General features: G+C 33.2%; 1 protein-coding gene across 2 annotated transcripts; it reads left to right on the top strand.

The window, feature by feature from the left end:
- The first annotated feature begins 8383 nt into the window (after nt 1-8383).
- LOC144575306 (BURP domain-containing protein 6-like) lies at nt 8384-22139 on the top strand. Of its 2 annotated transcripts, XM_078325399.1 has the most exons (5): nt 8384-8422; nt 9144-9172; nt 19402-19513; nt 20475-20899; nt 21608-22139. In XM_078325399.1, the coding sequence occupies exons 1-5, from the start codon at nt 8416-8418 to the stop codon at nt 21875-21877; spliced, it is 843 nt and encodes a 280-aa protein (XP_078181525.1). In that variant the 5' UTR covers nt 8384-8415; the 3' UTR covers nt 21878-22139. The 2 variants fall into 2 exon arrangements, with proteins under 2 accessions (XP_078181525.1, XP_078181524.1); XM_078325398.1 differs by lacking the exons at nt 8384-8422; nt 9144-9172 and adding an exon at nt 19011-19100.
- Nucleotides 22140-22486: the final 347 nt, after the last annotated feature.

Raw genomic sequence — 22486 nt, 5'->3', positions numbered from 1 at the left:
ATGGGGAGGGGGGGGGGCTTCTGTCACGTAGAGGGAGAGGAGGGAAGGAGAGGAAAGGGGTTTTAATAATGGGGCTGCTTTAAGGTTCGTGCTGGATGGGATGGGTGGTTAATAAAATTCCAACATTTAAATTGCAGCATTTAAGATCCGTGCTAGATGAATCAAATGGTCTAAACAATTCAGAATTTAAACATTGTTTCTTTTAATTGGTTTTTAAAGTCTGTTTCTTTTATAAATTCGAATCGAAGTCTCGTAAAATTTTGCAATTAATTTCGTATGAATATTTTGTACTTTTATTTCTCTATTCTAATATTCAAATCATTTGGTATTAATTGTACATCTCTATTTATATATATCTATTTAATTAAACTTCTATAATTCATTAATAAACAAGATTTATAAATTTCATAATTTATGTGTACAAATAATTCGTATTGTTATATTTTAAATCTAGATTTCAACTAGGTCATTTACTTAACGAGTCAATTTATTTTATGTTTAACTCTAACTTTTAATATACATAATTTCATACATTATTTATATTACGAAATTTTAGTTTCGTTTTAGTTGGTCAGAAAATTTCTGAACGATCGTTAAGTTAATTAAACTTTTTATTTAAGTCAATTTATCGATTTATCCATTTAATCAAGTTTTAAAATTTCAGAATGTAACAATTATTGCTCCATCCAAACGCACCCTATTGATTTGTTATTGTAAATTTAAATTTAGAAGTTATTGAATTGAAAATATATAAATGAGATTTTTCGAGTTTCAGATTTACGGGCTACAACCGTAACTGGGTTAAGGTCAAAATAAAAAATCATATTTTTTTCATCAAAAGTAGTTACGCCTTTTAAATATTTGAATTTGTATTTTTATGTTGGATTTCTTTGGCCTTCAAATTAATTTATTTTAACTAAAATTAGTTTGTACTTAAAAATTTATTGTCAACGAATTAATTGCCAACAATTATTTATTTTATTTTATTAATATAATCTTAATTTAAATCAAATTAGAATTTTTTTAATGTGGAAAATTTAAGCTTTGAATTGTAGGAAATAACCGCAAGTAACTGCAACATGTTGTAAAATTAAGATAAAGTCGCAACAAAAGTAAGTAAATAACAAGAGAGATAAAGAGAGCAATAATAGAATTTTGTTCTCCACTATTGTATATAATATGTGTGCCATCTTCTCTATTTACAAAGCCTCTATTTATAGGCTAGAAAGAGATGTTACAATAATAAAGGAGAAAATGAATGCACATGGTAGTGGAGATAGTGGAGGTAGTGGGCAATGAAATGATAATTAATATTGGAAGTTATAGAATTAACATCCACATAAATATATTTTATAACACTTCTCCTTGGATGTTCATCTTTCATTATACGCTGTTAATATGATACTTCAGGATCAATATTAACATGATACTTCAGGATCAACATGATACTTCAGGACCATGTATTGCCTCATTAAAAACCTTACCAAGAAAAACCCATTGGGATAAAAACTTGGTTAAGGAAAAAAAAGTACAGTGCGTATAATGCTTCCCCTCAATTTGATATCATTGAATATCCTTCAATCGATGTAGACCTATCTTCTTTGTGAGTTGTACAAAAACCTTTGTCGGTAAAGATTTTGTGAATAGGTCTGCAAGATTGTCGATTGATCGGACTTGGCAAACATCTATTACGCCTTCCTTTTGTAGGTCATGTGTCGAAAAGAACTTTGGTGCAATATGTTTAGTTCGGTCTCCTTTGATATATCCTTCTTTGATTTGTGCAATGCATGCTGCATTATCTTCATATAGCGGAGTATGATTTACCTTGATGTTTTCAAGTCCGCATTCTTCTTGAATATTTTGAATCATTGACCGTAACCAAACACATTCTCGACCCGCCTCGTATAAGGCAATCAGTTCGGCGTGATTTGAAGATGTAGCTGTAAGAGTTTGTTTTGTCGATCGCCCTGAAATTGCAGCTCCACAATAGGTGAATACATATCCTGATTGAGATTGTGCTTTATGTGGATCCGATAAATATCCCGCATTTGCATATCCAACTAAATTGGATTCTATATCATTTTTATAGTATAACCCTATATCTCTAGTTCCGCAAAGATATCGAAATACTTGTTTAATTCCATTCCAATGTCTTCTGGTTGGTTTGGAACTATATCTTGCTAACACATTTACTGCAAATGAGATATCGGGTCTCGTATTATTTGCAAAATATAATAATGCCCCAATTGCACTAAAGTATGGTACTTCAGGACCAAGCACTTTTTCATTATTTTCTTGTGGGCGAAAATGATCATTTTCTGCATTTAGCGATCGTACGACCATTGGCGTGCTCAAAGGATGAACTTTATCCATATTGAATCTCTTTAATATTTTTGCAACATAATTTAATTGATGGATAAATATTCCATTCTTTAGATGTTCGATCTGCAGGCCGAGACAAAATTTTGTTACACCAAGGCCTTTCATCTCAAATTCATTCTTCATTAATTTTGCAGTATTCTCAATCTCTTCAGGAGATCCAATAATATTCAAATCATCAACATACACTGCAATGATTGTGAAACCTAGATTTGATCTTTTAATAAAAACACACGGACTAATTATATTATTTTTATATCCTTCTTTTAGAAGGTACTCACTCAGTCGATTATACCACATTCGACCAGATTGTTTTAATCCGTATAAAGATCTTCTTAATTTTATAGAGTACATCTATCTAGGTTTTGACTTATATGCTTCAGGCATTTTCAATCCTTCTAGGACTTTCATGTATATATCACTATCAAGTGAACCATATAAATAGGCTGTTACAACATCCATAGGTCGCATTTTTAAATTTTCTGCAACTGTGAGACTTATTAGAAATATGAGAGTTATCGCATCCACTACAGGTGAATACGTTTCTTCATAATCAACTCCAGGTATTTGTGTAAAGCCTTGTGCCACTAGCCTTGCTTTATATCTCACAATCTCATTTTTCTCATTTCTTTTTATGACAAATACCCATTTGTAACCTACAGGGTTAACATCTTTGGGCATTTGGACTACAGGTCCAAATATTTGCCGCTTTTCTAATGAACTTAATTATGCTTGTATGACATATTTCCATTTAGGCCAATTATTTCTATGTCTACACTCTTCTAGAGTTTTTGGTACATTATTTTCTTTGTGAGTTCTACCTTTAATCTCTTCTGTGATTTTATGTACTTCTTCAGGAGTTTTACTATTAACTTCTTCTGGGGTTTTACTGACTTCTGCAGGAGTTTTACCATTAACCTCTTCTGGGGTTGGATCAACTGCTTTATTCTGCTCTTTCCTTTTACGTGGATTTACATCCTTAGAACCAAGTGGTCTTCCACATTTTCTACGCACATTAGATTCATTAGATATTTTTGTAATGTCAATTCGAGCAGGTGTGTTTATAGCTGGAATATGTGATTTAGTAACTCTATTCGTATCTGTGAATGCATCAGGCAATTCATTTGCAATTCTTTGCATATTTATGATCTTTTGAACTTCGAGTTCACATTGACCACTTCGGGGGTCAAGATAAGATAACGATGAATTCCAAGTTACTTGTTTATCCAGTTTTTATTTTTCTTCCCCTAAATTTGGGAATATTGATTCATTAAAATGACAATCAACAAATCTTGATGTAAAAACATCTCCTGTTAATGGTTCTAAATATCTAATAATAGAAGAAGAGTTAAAACCAATATAAATTCCCAACCTTCTTTGAGGTCCCATTTTTGTGCGTTGTGGAGGAGAAATTGGAACATATACTGCACAACCAAATACCTTTAGATAGGACAAATTTGGTTCTCTTCCGGAGACCAATTGTAATGGGGAATATTTATGATAAGCAGTCGGACTTAATCTAATTAGTGCAGCAGCATGTAATATGACATGTCCCCATGCGGAAGACGGTAAATTAGACCTCATGAGTAATGGTCTAGCAATTAATTATAATCTTTTAATCAACGATTCTGCCAGACCATTTTGTGTATGAACATGGGCCACTGGATGTTCTACCGTAATTCCAATAGACATGCAATAATCATTAAAAGTTTGAGAAGTGAACTCACCTGCATTATCAAGCCGGATTCTTCTGATTTGATAATCCGGAAAATTAGCTCTCAATTGGATAATTTGTGCTAATAGTCTAGCAAATGCGACATTTCTTGTTGCTAACAAACTCACATGTGACCAGCGTGTCGATGCATCAATTAACACCATAAAATATCTAAACGGTCCACATGGAGGTGTAATAGGTCCACATATATCTCCTTGAATTCTTTTTAAAAATGAAGGAGCTTCAGGTCCAACTTTATTTGGAGATGGCCTAATAATTAGTTTTCCAAGAGAGCATGTTTCGCATGTCATATCTTTTGATAATAAGATCTTCAAGTCCTTTAGGGGATGCCCATTTGCACTTTCAATTATTCTCCTCATCATTATATTTCCTGGATGACCCAATCTATCATGCCATAATGTAAATAATTTTGGATCAACTAACTTCTGGTTAGTAACGTTTAACTTCGGGTTAGTAACCATATTTGATTTTATTTTACTTATATAAGTACTATATAATCCAGATGACATTGCTTGCATCTTTTCGATTATGATCTTTTGGCCATTCTTAATAGATGTGATATGAAGATACTCGCAATTTTTCTCATTCATAGTTTCAATATGATAACCATTATTTCGAATATCTTTAAAGCTTAGTAGATTTCTTCTGGATCTACTTGAATATAATGCATCATCTATTATTAATTTTGTTTCTTCAGGTAACAAAATACAAGCCCTTCCGGAACCTTCTATTAAATTACTTGTGCCAGATATAGTGTGAATATTAGTCTCACCAAGATACAATTATGAAAAATATTTCTTACTTTTCAATATGGTATTAGTTGTTCCACTGTCTACCAGACATGGATCTTCATTACTTATCATTGCGTCAGTCATTTTCCTTTAAAATGCAAAAATAAATTACTTTTATTCATTAAACTTATTTTCATAAAAATAAATAAAAAGTAAACTAAATTTTAATTAAACATAAATATAATTTTTTTTTATACTATATGTTCTCCCTAAGTAATAATATATATTTCTTCATTGACATTATGGAAGAAATCTGATACATCAAGATGTGTATCCATATGACATTTATTTGGGGGTCATATTCAGTAAAGTTATTTTTCACATTTTCCCCTTATTTCTTGATTGTGGCTTGATATAGCTCTACAAAATATTTTGGTGTACAACATGTACGCGACCAGTGATTTATCATCCCACATCTGAAACAAACATCTTCATGACGTTTTTCTTTCTCATTGATATGTATTTTCAACATCAGGTTATTACTACCATAACTTCAAGTTATGATAAATGAAAAAGGAGATAAATTCAAACTTTGTGAGATTTGTCATATGTACTACAAAATAGATACGCATTAACTTCAGGTTATGAATGCCATAACTTTGGGTTATGAATGCCATAACTTCGGGTTATGAATGCTATAACTTCAGGTTATCAATGTCATAACTTCATGTTATTAATATCATAACTTCAGATTATGAAAAGGGAGATAAATAAATATAAATAAAAGAATATGTAAATTGCATGAATAAATAAATAAATAAATTTAAATGTATTAATAACTTCATGTTAATATTATATAACTTCAGGTTATAATAAAATATTTTATTTAATAACTTCTGGTTATTAAATTGCTTGGCTGTGCAATTGCAAAATTTAATTTGAAATAACTTCGGGTTATATTTTCATCTAATGACCTATAATAACTTCCGGTTATTATATTGATTTTATATAAAAATTTCTAATAAAACTTCAGGTTTTTTAATTGAGAATAACTTCAGGTTATTATTCATCCAATGACTTATAATAACTGCTGGTTATTATATTAATTTTATACTAAATTTCTAATAGAACTTCAAGTTGTAAATAATTATAATAATAACTTCAGGTTATTATTTTATTCAAGTAATACGAACTTCGGGTTCTTGATAAGATTTTAGTTGTGATAATAACTTCAGGTTATTACTCTTATTATTATATTCAGGTAATATGAACTTCAGGTTCTTGATAAACATTTAGTTTTGATAATAACTTCAGGTTATTATTTCATCATTCACTTCAAGGAATGATTCTTATAAACTAAAACAAATATAATCAAAAATTTAAATGAAATTTAAATTAATGAAAGATATAATAATTAATCACACAAAGTACTTACATGATTACTTTGCAACTTCTTCCGAGCAATTCGTGCTGATAACGTGTTGTAAAATTAAGATAAAGTTGCAACAAAAGTAAGTAAATAACAAGAGAGATAAAGAGAGCAATAATATAATTTTTTTCTCAACTATTGTATATAATATGTGTGTCATCTTCTCTATTTACAAAACCTCTATTTATAGGCTAGAAAGAGATGTTACAATAATAAAGGAGAAAATGAATGCACATGGTAGTGGAGATAGTGGAGGTAGTGGAGGTAGTGGGCAATGAAATGATAATTAATATTAGAAGTTATAGAATGAACATCCACATAAATATATTTTATAACACAACAGACTTTTCTTTTCTTTTCTTTTTTCTTTTTTTTACAGCCGTAAGAAACTGCATCGAAAAAATTTGTTCATATTTTTTATTCTTTTCAATAATATTCACTTGTTTCTAAAAAAAATGAAAGTTTCTCATATTTTTTGCAAGAGTACTAGATTTTTTTTAATCAAAATAATAAGGACGGCGAATATGACATGTTCGGATTTTTCCATCCAATACTTATATTCCTAAATACAAGAATGGGAGAATATCTGCGACTTATACTGTCGGTATGCCCTCACAGATACTGCCGTCGCTAATAGAAAAAACACATTCTGTCAAAATACTCTTGCAATAGTTACTTTTTACTCTCGCATATACTCTTCCATTCTTGTACCTAGTACATAGATAAACACAAAAGAAAGAAACTTTTACGGGCCAATATTTTACTTTAATAGCACATGATATTTGTCCGTATCGATTTGTTACAAAATTATGTGGGTGAAATTTTTGGTGTATAAAAAAAAAATCATTTATAAAAAAAATATTAATGAATTTATGCTTAAAAATAGTCACACAATTATGTGGGTGAAATTATGCTTAAAAATAGTCATGAAATTGTATTGAAATGAATTTTTAGTTGTACAGAATAATTGTGTGAAATCTTAATTTGAGGAAAAATATTAATAAGAATATTTATTGTTGAAATAATTGTTATCAATTATAATTTTCCGAAAAATGGTTATTATAATTTTTTTTATCAATTTTAATAATATTCTAAATTCTATTAATGAACATATAATAAAATTTAGGAAAATTAAAATAAAATTGTATAAGTATAATAAATGAAAAAAAAAACTCTCCTTAGTTAGCCATGCAAATTACATCAATGATATTAATATAATGGCAAAATTCATCATAATTTTGAATATATACCTGAAAACATTCTTTTATAATTAGAAAATAAAATTATGTAATTTGATATCATGTTATTTTCTTTTGTCTATGTTTAATTGTTGAGCAAAGTTAATGAGCTTTAAATTGTTTGGGTACGTAGTTAAAATTATGGTTTAAAGTAATTGGCTTAGAATAGTAAGATGTTGAAAAATAAACTTATGACGTGGATCCTATATACAGAGTAACATGCCTTGTGAGATTCATATGCAGATAGAGGTATAAACAAGTATAATAATGCAAACGGTCGAAATTGGCTTGGATCCTAATCAGACGGTCGAGAATGGCTCAGATCCTGATCAGACAACTGAGAATGACTCAGATTCTAATCAGGAGTATGGCTAATATAACATCAGTGTCATTTCAGTCTATATAACATAAACTGCAAAACCTATCAAATCGAGTTTAAATGGTGAATCAAAACTGTTCAAATCAATTTATTTTATGAGTGCTGCGTTTACATGCAAACTTTTTATATTTTCAAGTTATTTTAATATCAAATCAAGCAGCAAAAAAAATTGAAAAATGAATGTATTAAAACTCAAACATTTGACTGCTTGACTTGATTTCAAATAAACTCAAAAATTTATAAATTTTACATGTAAACGCACAACTAATGAAGTAGATTGGTTTGGATTCACTATTTGAACTCGATTTGATAGGTTTTGAAGTTGGTGTTATATAGACTGAAATGACACTGATGTTATATTAGTCGTACTCTCTAATCATACAGTCAAGATGCATTAATGCAGAAGATGAGAACTCATCTTTCCCTCTCTACTCCTCTTCTATAAATGCCAGCATTTTTTCTACTACCATGCACCACAAAACCTTAACATTCTGTTTATCTTTTCTTCTTTCTTATTCCTAGCCATGGCTCATCGGAATCAAATCCTCTGCCCCCCTTGTGGGCAGGAAATCTTGCCCACAAATGAGTTCGGCTGTCGGATCTAATTAAGATTCGTGTTAGTTGATTGGTTGCATATTGACGGAAAAAATGAGCAACTTTCTTCGTTAACTCATTATTTCATTTCCCTCATCTCTTAGGCAAACCACAAAAAGATCCAGGAGATTCTCACCACCATCTCCTCTGACTCTCATGGCGTTGGAGGAGACAAAATAATTAACCTTGTCAGACTTATCTTTCTTAATTTCAGCATTCATTTTCTGCTTCTCCAACCTCTCGTTCTCAGTTCAATCAATTTGTATTGAAAAAGCAATTGTCTTACTTGCTTTCGTTAGAGGGCACGCTAAGAGAGAGACATTACCGGAGTTGAGAACTCAGTGTCCAACGATTTGACAGTTCAAGAATTAGGGTTTCTGAAATCAAGGTATGAGCTAGAAGGATGATGGAAGAAGGAAATGCGAGGCAACAACGAGGAGTTTTCCTTCAACGCCATGAGAGTCGAAGGGAGAGGAGATGGTGGTGAGAATCTCCTGGATCTTTTTGTGGTTCGCCTGAGAGATGAGGGAAATGAAAGAATGAGTTAACGGGGAAAGTAACTCATTTTTCCGTCAATATATATGCAGCCAATCAACTAACACGAGTCTTAATTAGATCCAACGGTCGAACTCACTTGTGGGCAGAGGATTCGATTCCCGTTTTCTCCTCCTCCTTTCCTTCCTTTTGGTGAGCACAACATATCCCAATGTTTAAACAGGCAACTACTGACTATATTGTCCTTCTAAAAATAGAAAGGAAAAAATACTAAAAGATTATAATATTATATATACGGGAAGTTCGATATTATCAAATTAAAGTCTATTGAGTACTAATTAACACTCTTGAAACACTTGTTTTGTTTGTTGCTTTGCAGCTAGTATACGTTTGCATATTGCATTCTAGAAAATTAATATTTGTTTCATCACTATTTCGTTTATGTTGCTACTTTTGATCAAGTATCAATAGATCATCACTTGCTATATATATATCTTCATTTTTCGGGTTGCTCTGATTCCGGTTCACCGGCAGAGGTCGATCTACTGGCGGTCCGTCCTTCCCAATACTCCAATGCCAAGTGTCATTCGTGATCTCATTTATACCAGTTAATTTTTCCTTTTCCCTTCCTTGTAGGAACAAACTATCAACAATCAACTTATTATTAACTATATGTACATATAAGATTAAATTTTTTTTGAATGAAATAAACATATAAGATTAAAATTAAATGTTTCTCGCAGACATCGTACTGGACAAATTATAATGAATGCAACAGATGCAAATAAATACATTTTTTTTTTGTGTCGCACTCGACTGTGCTTTTGCGCATGTAATGATAATAATGCAAATTAAATACACTGACTTTTTCGTTCATGATAGGTTATTATTCTCATTAATTAATTAATCCTCCAGCTTAAATTTTATTTTAATAAAACAATAACAGTTTCAAAATTGCAGCAGAGAGAAATTATAGAAACAAGGGATTCAATTAGTAAATCAAACATTATATATGAACATACGTAAGGCAGTGCCAGTGACAGTGCCACATATCCAACCAGCAAATTCTCTTGTACAATTTCTTGCAATTGGTAGTTACATATATATATATATATAGAGCGCAAAACTAGGGTGTGATGTGCTCACCAAGAGGGATTGGTGAGCACATCTCCAAAAGACTATTACTAGTGGAAAAATTAAAATTAGGATCAGTTATTTACGCACATTAGTATCAGATTTTAATTGATCCTGATCAAGGCGATACTAATTACACTAATCTGGATCGGTTAAATAATCGATCCTAAAAATTTGAATTATGATTGGTTGTTTCAAATAACCGATCATAATAGTACTAATTATGATCGAATTCAAACGTCAAATCCAAACCGTTGGAATCCATATAATTCATGAGTGACGCATGTACATGAAATTTTTTTAAAGTTTCAAGTTTATTTTCTACAAGGTCAAGCAGGGGCGGAACTAGGAAATTGAGATAGAGGGGACTGGATGAATAGGCGTCATGTAATTTTATTTTATGAAGGGGGCTAATAGTGATATTTTTTGTAAAATTTAAAATTTTCAAGGTAAAAAAATGCAAAATTGTTAAAGGATAGGGGAGCTTAGCCCCCTTTACTTAACATATAGTTCTGCCATTGAGGTCAAGCGGTCAAAGAAATAATAAAAATTAAATATATAAAACAACTTATAAATTAACTTATAAAAAGTTCATTTCTTAGACTGCTTGATTTTGTAATAAATAAACTCGAAACTTTCAAAATTTTCCATGTACATACATCACTCATGAAGTACATGGATTTCAACTGTTTGAATTCTACATTTGAAGTCTATTTGATATACTTTTGGAATTGTGCTCACCAAACATTCTTAGTGAGCACATCACACCCAAGCTTTGCTCTTCATATCACCCAAATTAACATAATATTTATTTATGTTTAGATTCGGACTGTCCGATTGATATCCAATAAGAGTGTACGTCATCTCCATTCAGACGATCCCACATGGTGCTCAGCTAATCTCTGACCGTTTCCGTTCGGTGGTTGCCGCGTGGATCGTCGTGCGTGCCCAATTACTTGGCAGTCAAGGAGGACCCCCCTGCGCATTGCCCGTGCCACCTGTCGTGCACTGACGCTGTCGCCTCGCCTGTCACGGTCGTGCGGATTCAGCTAAGGATAGAATGCTTGGCTAGCAGGCAGGAACTAAAGAGGTATGTTCGGAAATTGATCTAAACCGTTGATTTACTGCACTTCAATATAACGACTGGGTTTTTTTTTGTAGACGTTCTGTTAACATTTCCTTGGGCAAAATTGGTGTGTTCTCGCGTGCGGAGGTCAGAAAATGCGAATGAATGGGTCGTTCGTATGAGCTGCTGAAGCGGGCATTGCCGCATTGTAGGAGCAAAATGTTTTAACCACAATCGATCCCATGTCAAGCACGTACCGCTTTGTATGCTATGGTCTTGACCTCATGCCTCTGATTATTGAAGATTAGTGCATTCCTCCAAATGTGCCATGCTGTGCAAATGAAACGCGTAGACCATTCTCTCTTGAGTCTTGACCATGGTCCAAGAATTTTACCAAATTGCCTCTACTGATTGCCCCACATGGAAAATTGGTTTTGCTAACAGTATGGCCACATCCACATGGTACCAAACTGAGACCGCAACTGGACATATATAGGTACAGCTAGCAGGTGTAAGGTTGATTCTATTAGACACTGTCTACAACATACACAGTCCATATTCAAGGTGAAACCTCTTCTTCTCAATACTGTCTTTGTCAGTATCTTATCCTGTTCCTGTAGCACTAGGTAAGCAAAAAATTGAGCTGATGGGGGCGCCTTGCTTCTCCAAATGAAATGAAAATGCCATCTAATCTTTGCCCCTTCTGTCAACCATTTATAGGCTGATTTGGCCGATCGAGTATACTAGCTATATTCTCTGTTGGCCGAAAATATAGTATTTAAAAACAATTATAATAAATAAAGAAAAAAAAATTACTGATTTTTAATTTTCAGTGGACATATATAAGAGGTGAGATTTTGAGTGGACCACTGAAACTTTTTTCTGAAAGCATTGGCAGAGGCTGCCAAAGAGTAAAGACACTTATCTGAAGGACCACTGAAACTTATCACATCATTTTTGTCTTTTATAAATGAACTAATCTGACCTCTCCTCAACTTAAAATCGGATTTAAGAGAAATTGGGCGTCGGCAAGGGGTGGTGTGGAAGGAAAAGAGACGACTGCGGGTCTGCGGCCCTTATTGTTTGATTACTGTTCCTTAATTTTGATGTATCAGACACTTATGTTACCCCTTTTGGTTTCAGTAAAATGAAACGGGCTGTTATGTCTTTTATAAAAAAAAAAAAAAAAAAAGCTCACATTTGTCAATAACTTTATTTTAAGAGATATAATAAATTTTTGTTAAAGAATCAGAATGAGAACGAAAAATTTTCAATGTCACTAAGAAACCACATCAGTTCTACAGTTAATTCCTTTAAAAGTTCCTAGATCTACTGCGGAATTGGGACTATTCTTTGGCGTTTTACTGCGTTATTCCTTGAATTTTTTTGATAAACCATAATTAAAAAAATGATTTTTACTAATCCAGCATGATTACTTTTTTTTTTTCCAAAAATCAGAAGGACTTTAGGAGCCCTCCGGTCTCAAATTTTCCCTTTTCTCAAGACCGGAGGAGCCCTCCGGTCTTAACAATTTCTCACATTTTTTAAATTGATGGTGCGGCGGACTGTGCAGCTGTTCACACAAAAGTATGCACAAAGTTTCAGTATAACAAGCTGTACCTTTTAACCTTGATTACACTTTCGACTCAGATTGCAAGTGTACAATCCTAATCGCGTAGTATTATCAAGTATCGATCCACAGGGACGGTTGAAACTTAACTGGACTTTACTTAAATTAAATAAACTCTAGAAGTTGCAAATGTGATTTTGGTGTTTTAAAAAGATAAATAATGATATTCAAAACAATAAATATTTTTGGGGTTTTGTTTAATAAGAATAAAAAGGCATTTCCAGGGTTCAGATTTCATTTCTGTTCAGCCCCGAGGCATACGGCCCGTACGGCCCGTAGGGGACCCCGAGTTGATGTTGCACTACTGTTTTCTGCGTTGATACTAATGTTTAGGGTTTCTATCGACCAGATCTAGATACCTAACCTCAACTTTCGCATTTTGGCCTAGTACTCGATTATCGGACTCAAATACTTCCCTCTTAGATGCATTAAACCTCAACTTTCGCATTTTGGCCTAATTTATCCAAGTTACTTGTTGGTTTACTAAAAGTATCCAAGGACTTTCGCCTCAAGGAAAGTTTCACCTTTCGGGTACTCCTTGGTTTCACCCTACTTCATATACTTTATTCGGTTGGATTAAATGTCATAGACTTGGCTCCTAACACTTAGATGTGCGCATTCATCTAACGGGATGACTAATCAATTCAAGCAACCACAAATAAAGCAATCAAAATACTACACAACAAGGTAAAAACAAAGCATTCAACACAAAATCCAAGTAGCATGCAAACAAAACCAAACTAGAAACTACATCTTAACCCTAGAAACAAAGTAAATTAGCTACTCATGTTCATAAGATAACACAAATAACAAGAAATGAAGGAGTTCATGACAAAACAGTGGAAAATTCGAAGATCCGTTGCAAACTCGCGTTTTTCACTTCTCTTCCTCTTCTCCTCCTCTTGTCTTTTGCTCCAAGAAAGCTTGTCCAACTTCCAGTGGTGAATCTCCTTTTTTCGGTGAGGAAATATCTCATTTAATGCTCCAGATCACGTCCCAAGAGGCTTCCTTTTCGGCCTCCTTAAATTATGCTCATTTCAGATTCCAGCTGGATTTTCCGAATTAGCGTCGTACGGCCCGTAGGGGACCCCGTACGGGCCGTATGCCTGTGCTTTGTCTTGGAGACTTTGTGCCTCTGTTGTGGAACCCTTCTGTGTGGTTGGGAAGATCTTGTACGGCCCGTAGGGAATGTCATACGGGCCGTATGAAAAATTGTCAGATCCAGTTTTTCGCCCTTTTTTCCTGCAAAATACCAAACAAAGCATAGCAGTACCACATTTCATCGAAATATAAGTAAAGAGTCCACTTTTATAGGCTCTAAAACACAGGTTTTAGTGTAAATCAGGGCTGTAATTTAGATATAATATGGAGATATCAGCAGCGACTCATTTTTTTTCTTTTTTTCACTTTTTTTCACTTTTTTTTTCTTTTCAAGACCGAGAGGTTCCGTTCTCACCAATTTTTATCCTTTTTGGGTGTGTCAGTGCGGTGACTGTGCAGTGACGTAAGGAACGCTCACAAATATTCAGACGTAAGGAACGCTAAACAATTATGAGTTGGTGTGTTTTCTTAATTAGAATATGCTCACAAATATTCAGACGTAAGGAACGCTCACAAATATTCAGACGTAAGGAACGCTTACAAAAGTATGCTACAAAGTTTCAGGTACAGCTAGTTGTACCAGTTTAAAACCTTGAATCAACTCTCGTCTAAGACTGCAAGTGCACAATCATATCCGTATAGTATAATAAGGTATCGATCCTCAGGGACGGTATAATTCGACTCTAAATTCCTACTAATCTGAGTTAGGTACTAGAAGTGTAAAAGGTTGGGTTTGGTTTGTTTATATTTCCTAATTTCAAGTGACGATTCAATTAACAGTAAATGAAAGCAATTAAAGGTTTTGGTTTTGAACAATGATAAAAGACGTTCCCAGGGTTTCAGGTTTCATCCCAAACTTTGCCCTCTCTGGACTTATCATCCGACTCGCATCATCTCTGATGCGACCCGTTTGATGCGACTCGCATCATCTCTGATGAGGGTCGCTTAGCCCTCGAGCTGAGCTGACATGTGTTCGTATCTAAGTTGACTTCTTGTGCGAGGCTTCAACCTGTAGCTCTCACCTACTGGTATCTAACCTAAATTGATTGTCTGGTTTGCTAGAAGTATCCATAACCTTTCGATAATGGAAAGTTCACCTCTCGGCTACTATTGATCTTAGATCTACCTCACATACTCAATCACAATTGCAAGAAACATCAATGTCAAATTACTAGAAGAGATGCTATAGACATCTAACAGTAGACAATCAAGAATCAATCAAGCAATCAAAATCAAGCAATCAATGAATACTCAAACAAAGAATCACACAAGTTCAAACTTAGATCAAAACAACGTGCAACTCAAAGACAAAGTTTAGAGACTACATCCTAACCCTAGGAACTAAAGTTCTACTCAAACATGGTAAAAGAAAGCATAAAAGAGAGGGAGAATGGGCAGATCATGATGAAGCTCGAAGATCCAAGGTGGATTGGAGAGGATCTTGCAATCTTCTCTTCTTCTTCAAGCAATCTCCAATCTCTCTCTTCTCTCTTGATCTCTGCTCTCTAAGTGATTTGGAATATAATAGTAGCCGAGAGGTGAACTTTCCATTATCGAAAGGTTATGGATACTTCTAGCAAACCAGACAATCAATTTAGGTTAGATACCAGTAGGTGAGAGCTACAGGTTGAAGCCTCGCACAAGAAGTCAACTTAGATACGAACACATGTCAGCTCAGCTCGAGGGCTAAGCGACCCTCATCAGAGATGATGCGAGTCGCATCAAACGGGTCGCATCAGAGATGATGCGAGTCGGATGATAAGTCCAGAGAGGGCAAAGTTTGGGATGAAACCTGAAACCCTGGGAACGCCTTTTATCATTGTTCAAAACCAAAACCTTTAATTGCTTTCATTTACTGTTAATTGAATCGTCACTTGAAATTAGGAAATATAAACAAACCAAACCCAACCTTTTACACTTCTAGTACCTAACTCAGATTAGTAGGAATTTAGAGTCGAATTATACCGTCCCTGAGGATCGATACCTTATTATACTATACGGATATGATTGTGCACTTGCAGTCTTAGACGAGAGTTGATTCAAGGTTTTAAACTGGTACAACTAGCTGTACCTGAAACTTTGTAGCATACTTTTGTAAGCGAACAAATATTAAGTTGGTATGTTTTATTAACTATAAGACTATCTTTTTTATTAATTATGAGTTGGTGTGCCTCGAAAATAAATTATTTATGGGAGAGACCGTACCGGCCATCCGGTCTTGTTTTATTATTTTTGTAGAGGTGCCAAACAGTTAACTCAGGTTGGTCGTATTCGAATTCGCATCCTCTTAGATATCTCATATTTTGTGTGACTTTTTTGGAAAATCTTAACCATTCAAATACATTATGCACGAATCTCAAAGCTCAAATAATACTGGCCCTGCACTATCCCCCAATAAGTACCAGACGCATCGGTCACACAAAATATGAGATATCTTAGAGGATACGCAAAATATGAGATATTTCTGAGGATACGCACTAATCATATTCAGACTAAAGGGAGAGACCGGACCGGCCATCCGGTCTTGATTTATTTTAAATTTTGGATCTTCTGTGGCATCCGAATTATAATGCAATTATAATGGACCAAACCGGTTAAAATTATGGGAGACTGGAGGGCTCCTCCGGTCTTGAGTAAAGGAAAATTTTGAGACCGGAGGGCTCCTCCGGTTCTTCGGGTTTTTGAAAAAAAAAAAAAAAACAATCATGCTGAATTAGTAAAAATCATTTTCTTAATTATGGTTTATCAAAAAAATTCTTATTCCTTCGGCAACAACATAAAATTTCATTATGTAAATGAACCGTATATTTGATGCGGATCCTTTAACCTATGTTATTTTATTCACAAATTAATGTCCGAACTTGTATTACAAACTGAAATAGAATTTTTATAATGTGAAAATTAAAGTGTTGAATTGCATGAAAATAAGAAACTTATTATATTGATTTGTTATTGTCAATTTTAAATTTACAAGTTTATTTTTTGGGCTTCAGACGATTTTTTTTGTTGAAAACAACCGTTACGGGCTATGCTCGAGTTATAATAATAAAATATCATATTTTTAATCAAAAGTTACGCCATTTAAATACTTGAATTTGATTTTTTTTTTTTTAATTTCTTTTGCCAGCAAATTAAGTTCTTTTGATTAAAATTAGTTTGTTGTTACAAAAATATTGTCAACGAATTAATTTAAAAGTTTGAATTAGTTGTCAACAAATTATTTTATTATATTTTTAATGTAACCTTTAAATCAAATTATAATTATTTGATAGAAATTTTAAGCGTTGAATTGTAGGAAATAACAATAAGGAAATGCAACAGATTTTTAATTCTTTTGCAATGATATATATATATATATATTTTTACCAACCGTGCAACATTGTGAAACGTTAAAGTTTTTTCTATGGCATCGAAAAAATTTGATCATATTTTTTGTTCTTTTCAATAATGTTTACTTGTTTCTAAAACATAAAAGTTTCTGATATTTTTTGCAAGAGTACTAGATTTTTTTAATCAAAATAAGGACGGGAATATGACATACATTTTTTTTTTTTGAAAAGTAGTGATATGACCACTAATTTTATAGAAATCAAGCATATTTAATTTGATACTCAAAATAGGTACCAAAATTAAATACGATAAGTCTTACAACAGTTCTATTAACAACAAAAGACATAAAGGCATACACGTAAAAACAATATCACATCAAAATCTAAGAATTATGATATATGAGACCGAATCTGTTGTAATTCCGAGAGGAATTACAAGATCCTGAAATCCGAATATCAACCGTTCAAACTTTTATGTGCACAGATCTCGAAAACGTTCTAGGAAAAGTAAAAATCAACAGTTGAGATTAGGATTCCAGGGTCCTATAATTCGCCAAGAATTCCAGCAGATTTATTTTCATGATATATATGTTCCCATCCAATCATGATTCCATAAAACACAGAAGAAAGAAACTTTTACGGGCCCATATTTTGCTTTCATGTGCTCGGGTAATATGACATATATGTTCCCATCTAATTAATAATGACATATACGGGCCCATATTTTGCTTTCATAGCACATGATATTTATCCGTTTATAGGGAAATTATGTGGGTGAAAATATTTTTGGTATATGAAAATAAAAATTATACCTTTGAGTAAAAATAGTGATGAAATTGTATTGAAATGAATTTATAGTTGTACATAATAATTGTGTGAAATCGTAATTTGTGAAAAATATTTATAAGAATATTTATTTTTTAAATAATTGTTATCAATTATAATTTTTGAATAATAGTTATTATATATATTTTTTTTTATCAATTTTAATAATCTAAATTCTATTTATTAAAATATAATAAAATTTAGGAAACTTGAAAAATAAAATTGAATACGTATAATAAATGAAAACAAAATTCTCCTTAGTTTGCCATGTAAATTACATTTTTGATATTAATATAATGACAAAATTCATCATGATTTTGGATAACTGAAAAGATTATTTTATAAATATAAAATTAAATTATGTAATTTGATTTCATGTCATTTTCTTTTGTCTATGTTTGCTTGTTGAGTAAAGTTAATGAGAATATATATTACTTGCGTATATAGTTAAAATTATGGTTTAAATTAATTCATCTGGAGAAGTAAGATGTTGATAAAAAATAAATTTATGATAGTAGGTCCTACATGCAAAGTGTTAACTAAGTTAATTTGCCCAAAGAGTGGTGTAACTACTTCGGATTAGCTCACTTCTTGCACCATCTTACTCTTTCAATTTTACTTCTCGTTAAACGGCTTTTATGTGGATATTTTACTTCTTATTTAGCGGCTTACGTGTGAAGCAAGGGGTACTCCACAAGAAAACATGCCGTATGAGATTTATATGCAAATACAAATTAATATAAACAAGTATAATGCAAACGGCTGAGATTGGCTTGGATCCTGATCAGACGCAAGATGTTTTAATGCAGAAGATGCAAACTCATCTTTCCCTCTCTAGTCACCTTTCCCCTCCCCTCCCCTCCCCTCCCCTCTTACGGAGTGAACATTAATCACCTCGATCGGTACCTCCCCTTCTATAAATACCAGCGTTTTTTCTATTGCCAGGCACCACAAAACCTTAACATTCTCTTTATCTTTTCTTCTCTCTTATTCCTAGCCATGGCTCGTTTTCTCCTCCTCTTTTCCTTCCTTTTGGTGAGCACAACATATCCCAATTTTTAAACAGGCAACTACTGACTATATTGTCCTTCCAAAAATAGAAAGGAAAAATAAAAGATTATATTATTATATATACGGGAAGTTCGATATATATTATATATCAAATTAAGTCTACTAAGTACTAATTAACATTACTTGAAACACTGGTTTGTTGCTTTACAGTACGTATGCGTTTGCATATTGCTTTGTAGCAAATTAAAATTTGTTTCATCACTATTTCGTTTATGTTTCTACTTTTGATCAAGCGATCAATTGAATTGCTATCTTTATTTTTCAGGTTACTCTAGTATTTGGAGTGAGTGATGCCGGTTCACCGGCAGAGGTCTACTGGCGGTCCGTCCTTCCCAATACTCCAATGCCAAGTGCCATTCGTGATCTCATTTATTCCAGTTAATTTCTCCTTTTCCCTTTCTTGTAGAAACAAACTATCAACAATCTTATTACTAACTATGTACATATAAAAGATTAAGAGTAGCACTAGGGTGTTCCTAAGTTCACCAAGTCTCATTGTGCACTCAACTCTAACTTATCGGATTGGCTTCAAATGACAAATTTAAACCGTTAAAATCCTTCTACTTTACGACTGATGCGTCTACATGCAAAAAATTTAAAATTTAAAATTAATTTTGTATATAGCCAAGTGGTAAAAAATGTCAAAAAAATGAATGCATTAAAATTAATTTATAAATCTTATAATGTCGACCACTTGACTTTATACCAAATTAATTCGAAACTATAAAATTTTCACATATAGACGTATCACTCATGAGGTAGAAGGATTTTAACGATTTGGATTTGTCGTTTGAAATCAATTCAATAGATTTTAGAGTTGAGTTCACAAAGAGCTTTGGTGAACTTACGAACACCCTAGTTCTATTCAAAGATTAAAATTAAATGAAACAAATTAGAATAAATGCAACAGATGCAATTAAATACATTTTAGTGGGGAACTCTTGTTAATTATCTTAAAGAAATATTAATTTGTTCTTCTTTTTTTTTTGTCTTTAATTGATATACAAGTATATAACAAGCTTAATATCGCACTCGACTGCGCATGTAATGACAATAATGCAAAATATATTGGCTTTTTCGTTCATGATAGGTTATTAGTCTCATTAATAATTAATCCCCCCTGCATAAATTTTATTTTAATGAAAGAAGTTTCAAAATTGCAGCAGAGAGAAATTATAGAAAAAAGGATTCAATTAGTAAATCAAACATTATATATGAACACACGTGCGTAAAGCAGTGCCAGTGCCACATATATCCAACCAGCAAATTCCCTCCTACAGTTTCTTGCAATTGGTGGATATGTATATTTCTCTCTAAAGATATGGCTTCACTTCGCAGGTAATGAGGCCTCACAGGCAGCTACAGAAGAAAGCGTTGGCTCCATCTTCTTCTTGGGGAAGAGCCTCCGAATTGGATCAACAATGACACTCCATTTCACACGTGCTACTGCCGGTGCCTCGCTTCTCCCCCGCCAGGTCGCTGACTCCATCCCTTTCTCTTCGTCCAAGCTGCCTGACATCCTCTCCCGCCTCTCCATCGACCCGAGCTCTGAAATGGCTTCCTCCATCAAGAAGACCCTTGCCGAGTGCGAGGCCAATGCTACGGCCGGTCAGATCAAGCACTGGCACTGTGCCACATCACTCGAGTCCATGGTTGACTTCGTTATGTCTAGTCTCAATTCCAGGAACCTCCGTACCATGTCTACTTTTGTTTCAAAGGACGCAACCCCAAACCAGAAATATACCATCACAGGCTTGAACAAGGTGATTATAGTATTAACAAATAAGAGCATCTACATCCGTGAAACTCTTAGAGTTTCTAAATAACTGTTAACTAATTTTTAGAAATTTTGTCTCTGAAAGTTTCTAAATCCCCACATCCCTGAAACTAAAATTAGAGTTTCCTAATTGCCACATCAGCAAATAAATTACAAGAGAAAAGACTTTCAACGAATTATTTGGCCACGTCAGAGTTTATAAACGGTTTCTTATTAATAAACTTTGGAGTAAAGTTGCTAAATAAGAAACCCATCTGCATCCCTGAAACTGGTTTAAAAACTGCCACATCAGATTAGAAACTCCAAGAATTTCAGGGATGTAGATGCTCTAAAATACCTTTATTTTAACCGTGCATGTTTACTTCAATACTACTTGCTTTTAGAGGAGCAGAACTAGGGTGTTCCTAAGTTCACCAATCCTCTCTGTGAACTCAACTATAAAACTTATCGTATTGATTTCAAATAACAAATCTAAACCGTTGAAACCCGTCTACTTTATGAGTAATGTGCTGCATACAAAAAATCTAATAGATTTTAGAGTTGAGTTGATTTCAGATTTCAGAGGGTTGGTGAACTCAGAAACACTCTAATCCAATATATTACCGACATATAAAGAATTATTTTTACTATTCTATATATAAAGTTTGAGATTGTTTTCACTTTTATATATCTATACACACACACATATATTCAGGTAAAGGCATCTGAGCTGGTGGCCTGCCATGCAAAACGTTACCCCTATGCTGTGTTCCATTGCCACCCGGTTAAAGCAACACTCTACACTGTGTCGCTGATCGGTGATGATGGGTCAACGGTTAAAGCAAAGGTTCCAGGTCACTATGAGGATATCTCCCCTGCGGCATACAACAAGCTCGGTGTCGTGCCTGGCAGTGAGCCAGCTTTTCACATCCTTCCTCAAGATGACATCCTCTGGGCTAGGGTTAATTTAGATCCAATCAGTTAATTAGCATGCATCAAGTACAGATATTATCTATTACTAATGAAACTTGTTAGCTAACTAGCTAGCTAGCTTGCTCGTCTCTTCGGTGGGATTCGCGTATATGTGCGTATAGTAAATATTGTGTTCAGTTCATGGTTTATATAGTGTTTGCATATATGTACGTACCTGGATAAGGTAAGTAATTTGAATGTGGTACCAAACAATTATGTACTGCTGAAAAATGACTCGTTGTATTATGAATATGAATGGCAGTTGTTTGTAGTGATAGCGGTCCTTTATATCTTAAATTATGCCAGTGCTAAAAATCTGTTACGCCATAAAAGAGCAACACAGTATTATAGAAGGCCCATGGACAAATAAATGGGCTTATATATTTTTTTAGGCCCATTTAAATTAAGATCACTTCAGCTCCCTGTATTTTGCTTTAATTTAGAAAAAAAAAAATATATATATATATATATATATATATATATAATCTGAAATTGATTACAAACAGTTTGATGTTGTGAACATTCATAAAAGAAAACCCAACAGATATATAGTTCACTGAAGTTATCAAAGACACGTTTTTTTCCAATGCGAAATGAAGTAATATTGTTTCATGTAATTATT

This window comes from Carex rostrata, chromosome 24, assembly GCF_964058835.1.
Source record: "Carex rostrata chromosome 24, lpCarRost1.2, whole genome shotgun sequence".
Taxonomy (NCBI): domain Eukaryota; kingdom Viridiplantae; phylum Streptophyta; class Magnoliopsida; order Poales; family Cyperaceae; genus Carex; species Carex rostrata.
The sequence above is the reverse complement of the archived record's forward strand: the minus strand, read 5'-3'. Positions and strand labels throughout refer to the sequence as shown.

Excerpts from the sequence above, each read along its gene's own strand:
- LOC144575306 (XM_078325399.1), top strand. Across the intron at positions 9,173-19,401 it reads TCCTCCTTTCCTTCCTTTTG|GTTACTCTAGTATTTGGAGT; the intron begins GTGAGCACAACA and ends TTTATTTTTCAG. Across the intron at positions 20,900-21,607 it reads CCATCACAGGCTTGAACAAG|GTAAAGGCATCTGAGCTGGT; the intron begins GTGATTATAGTA and ends ACATATATTCAG.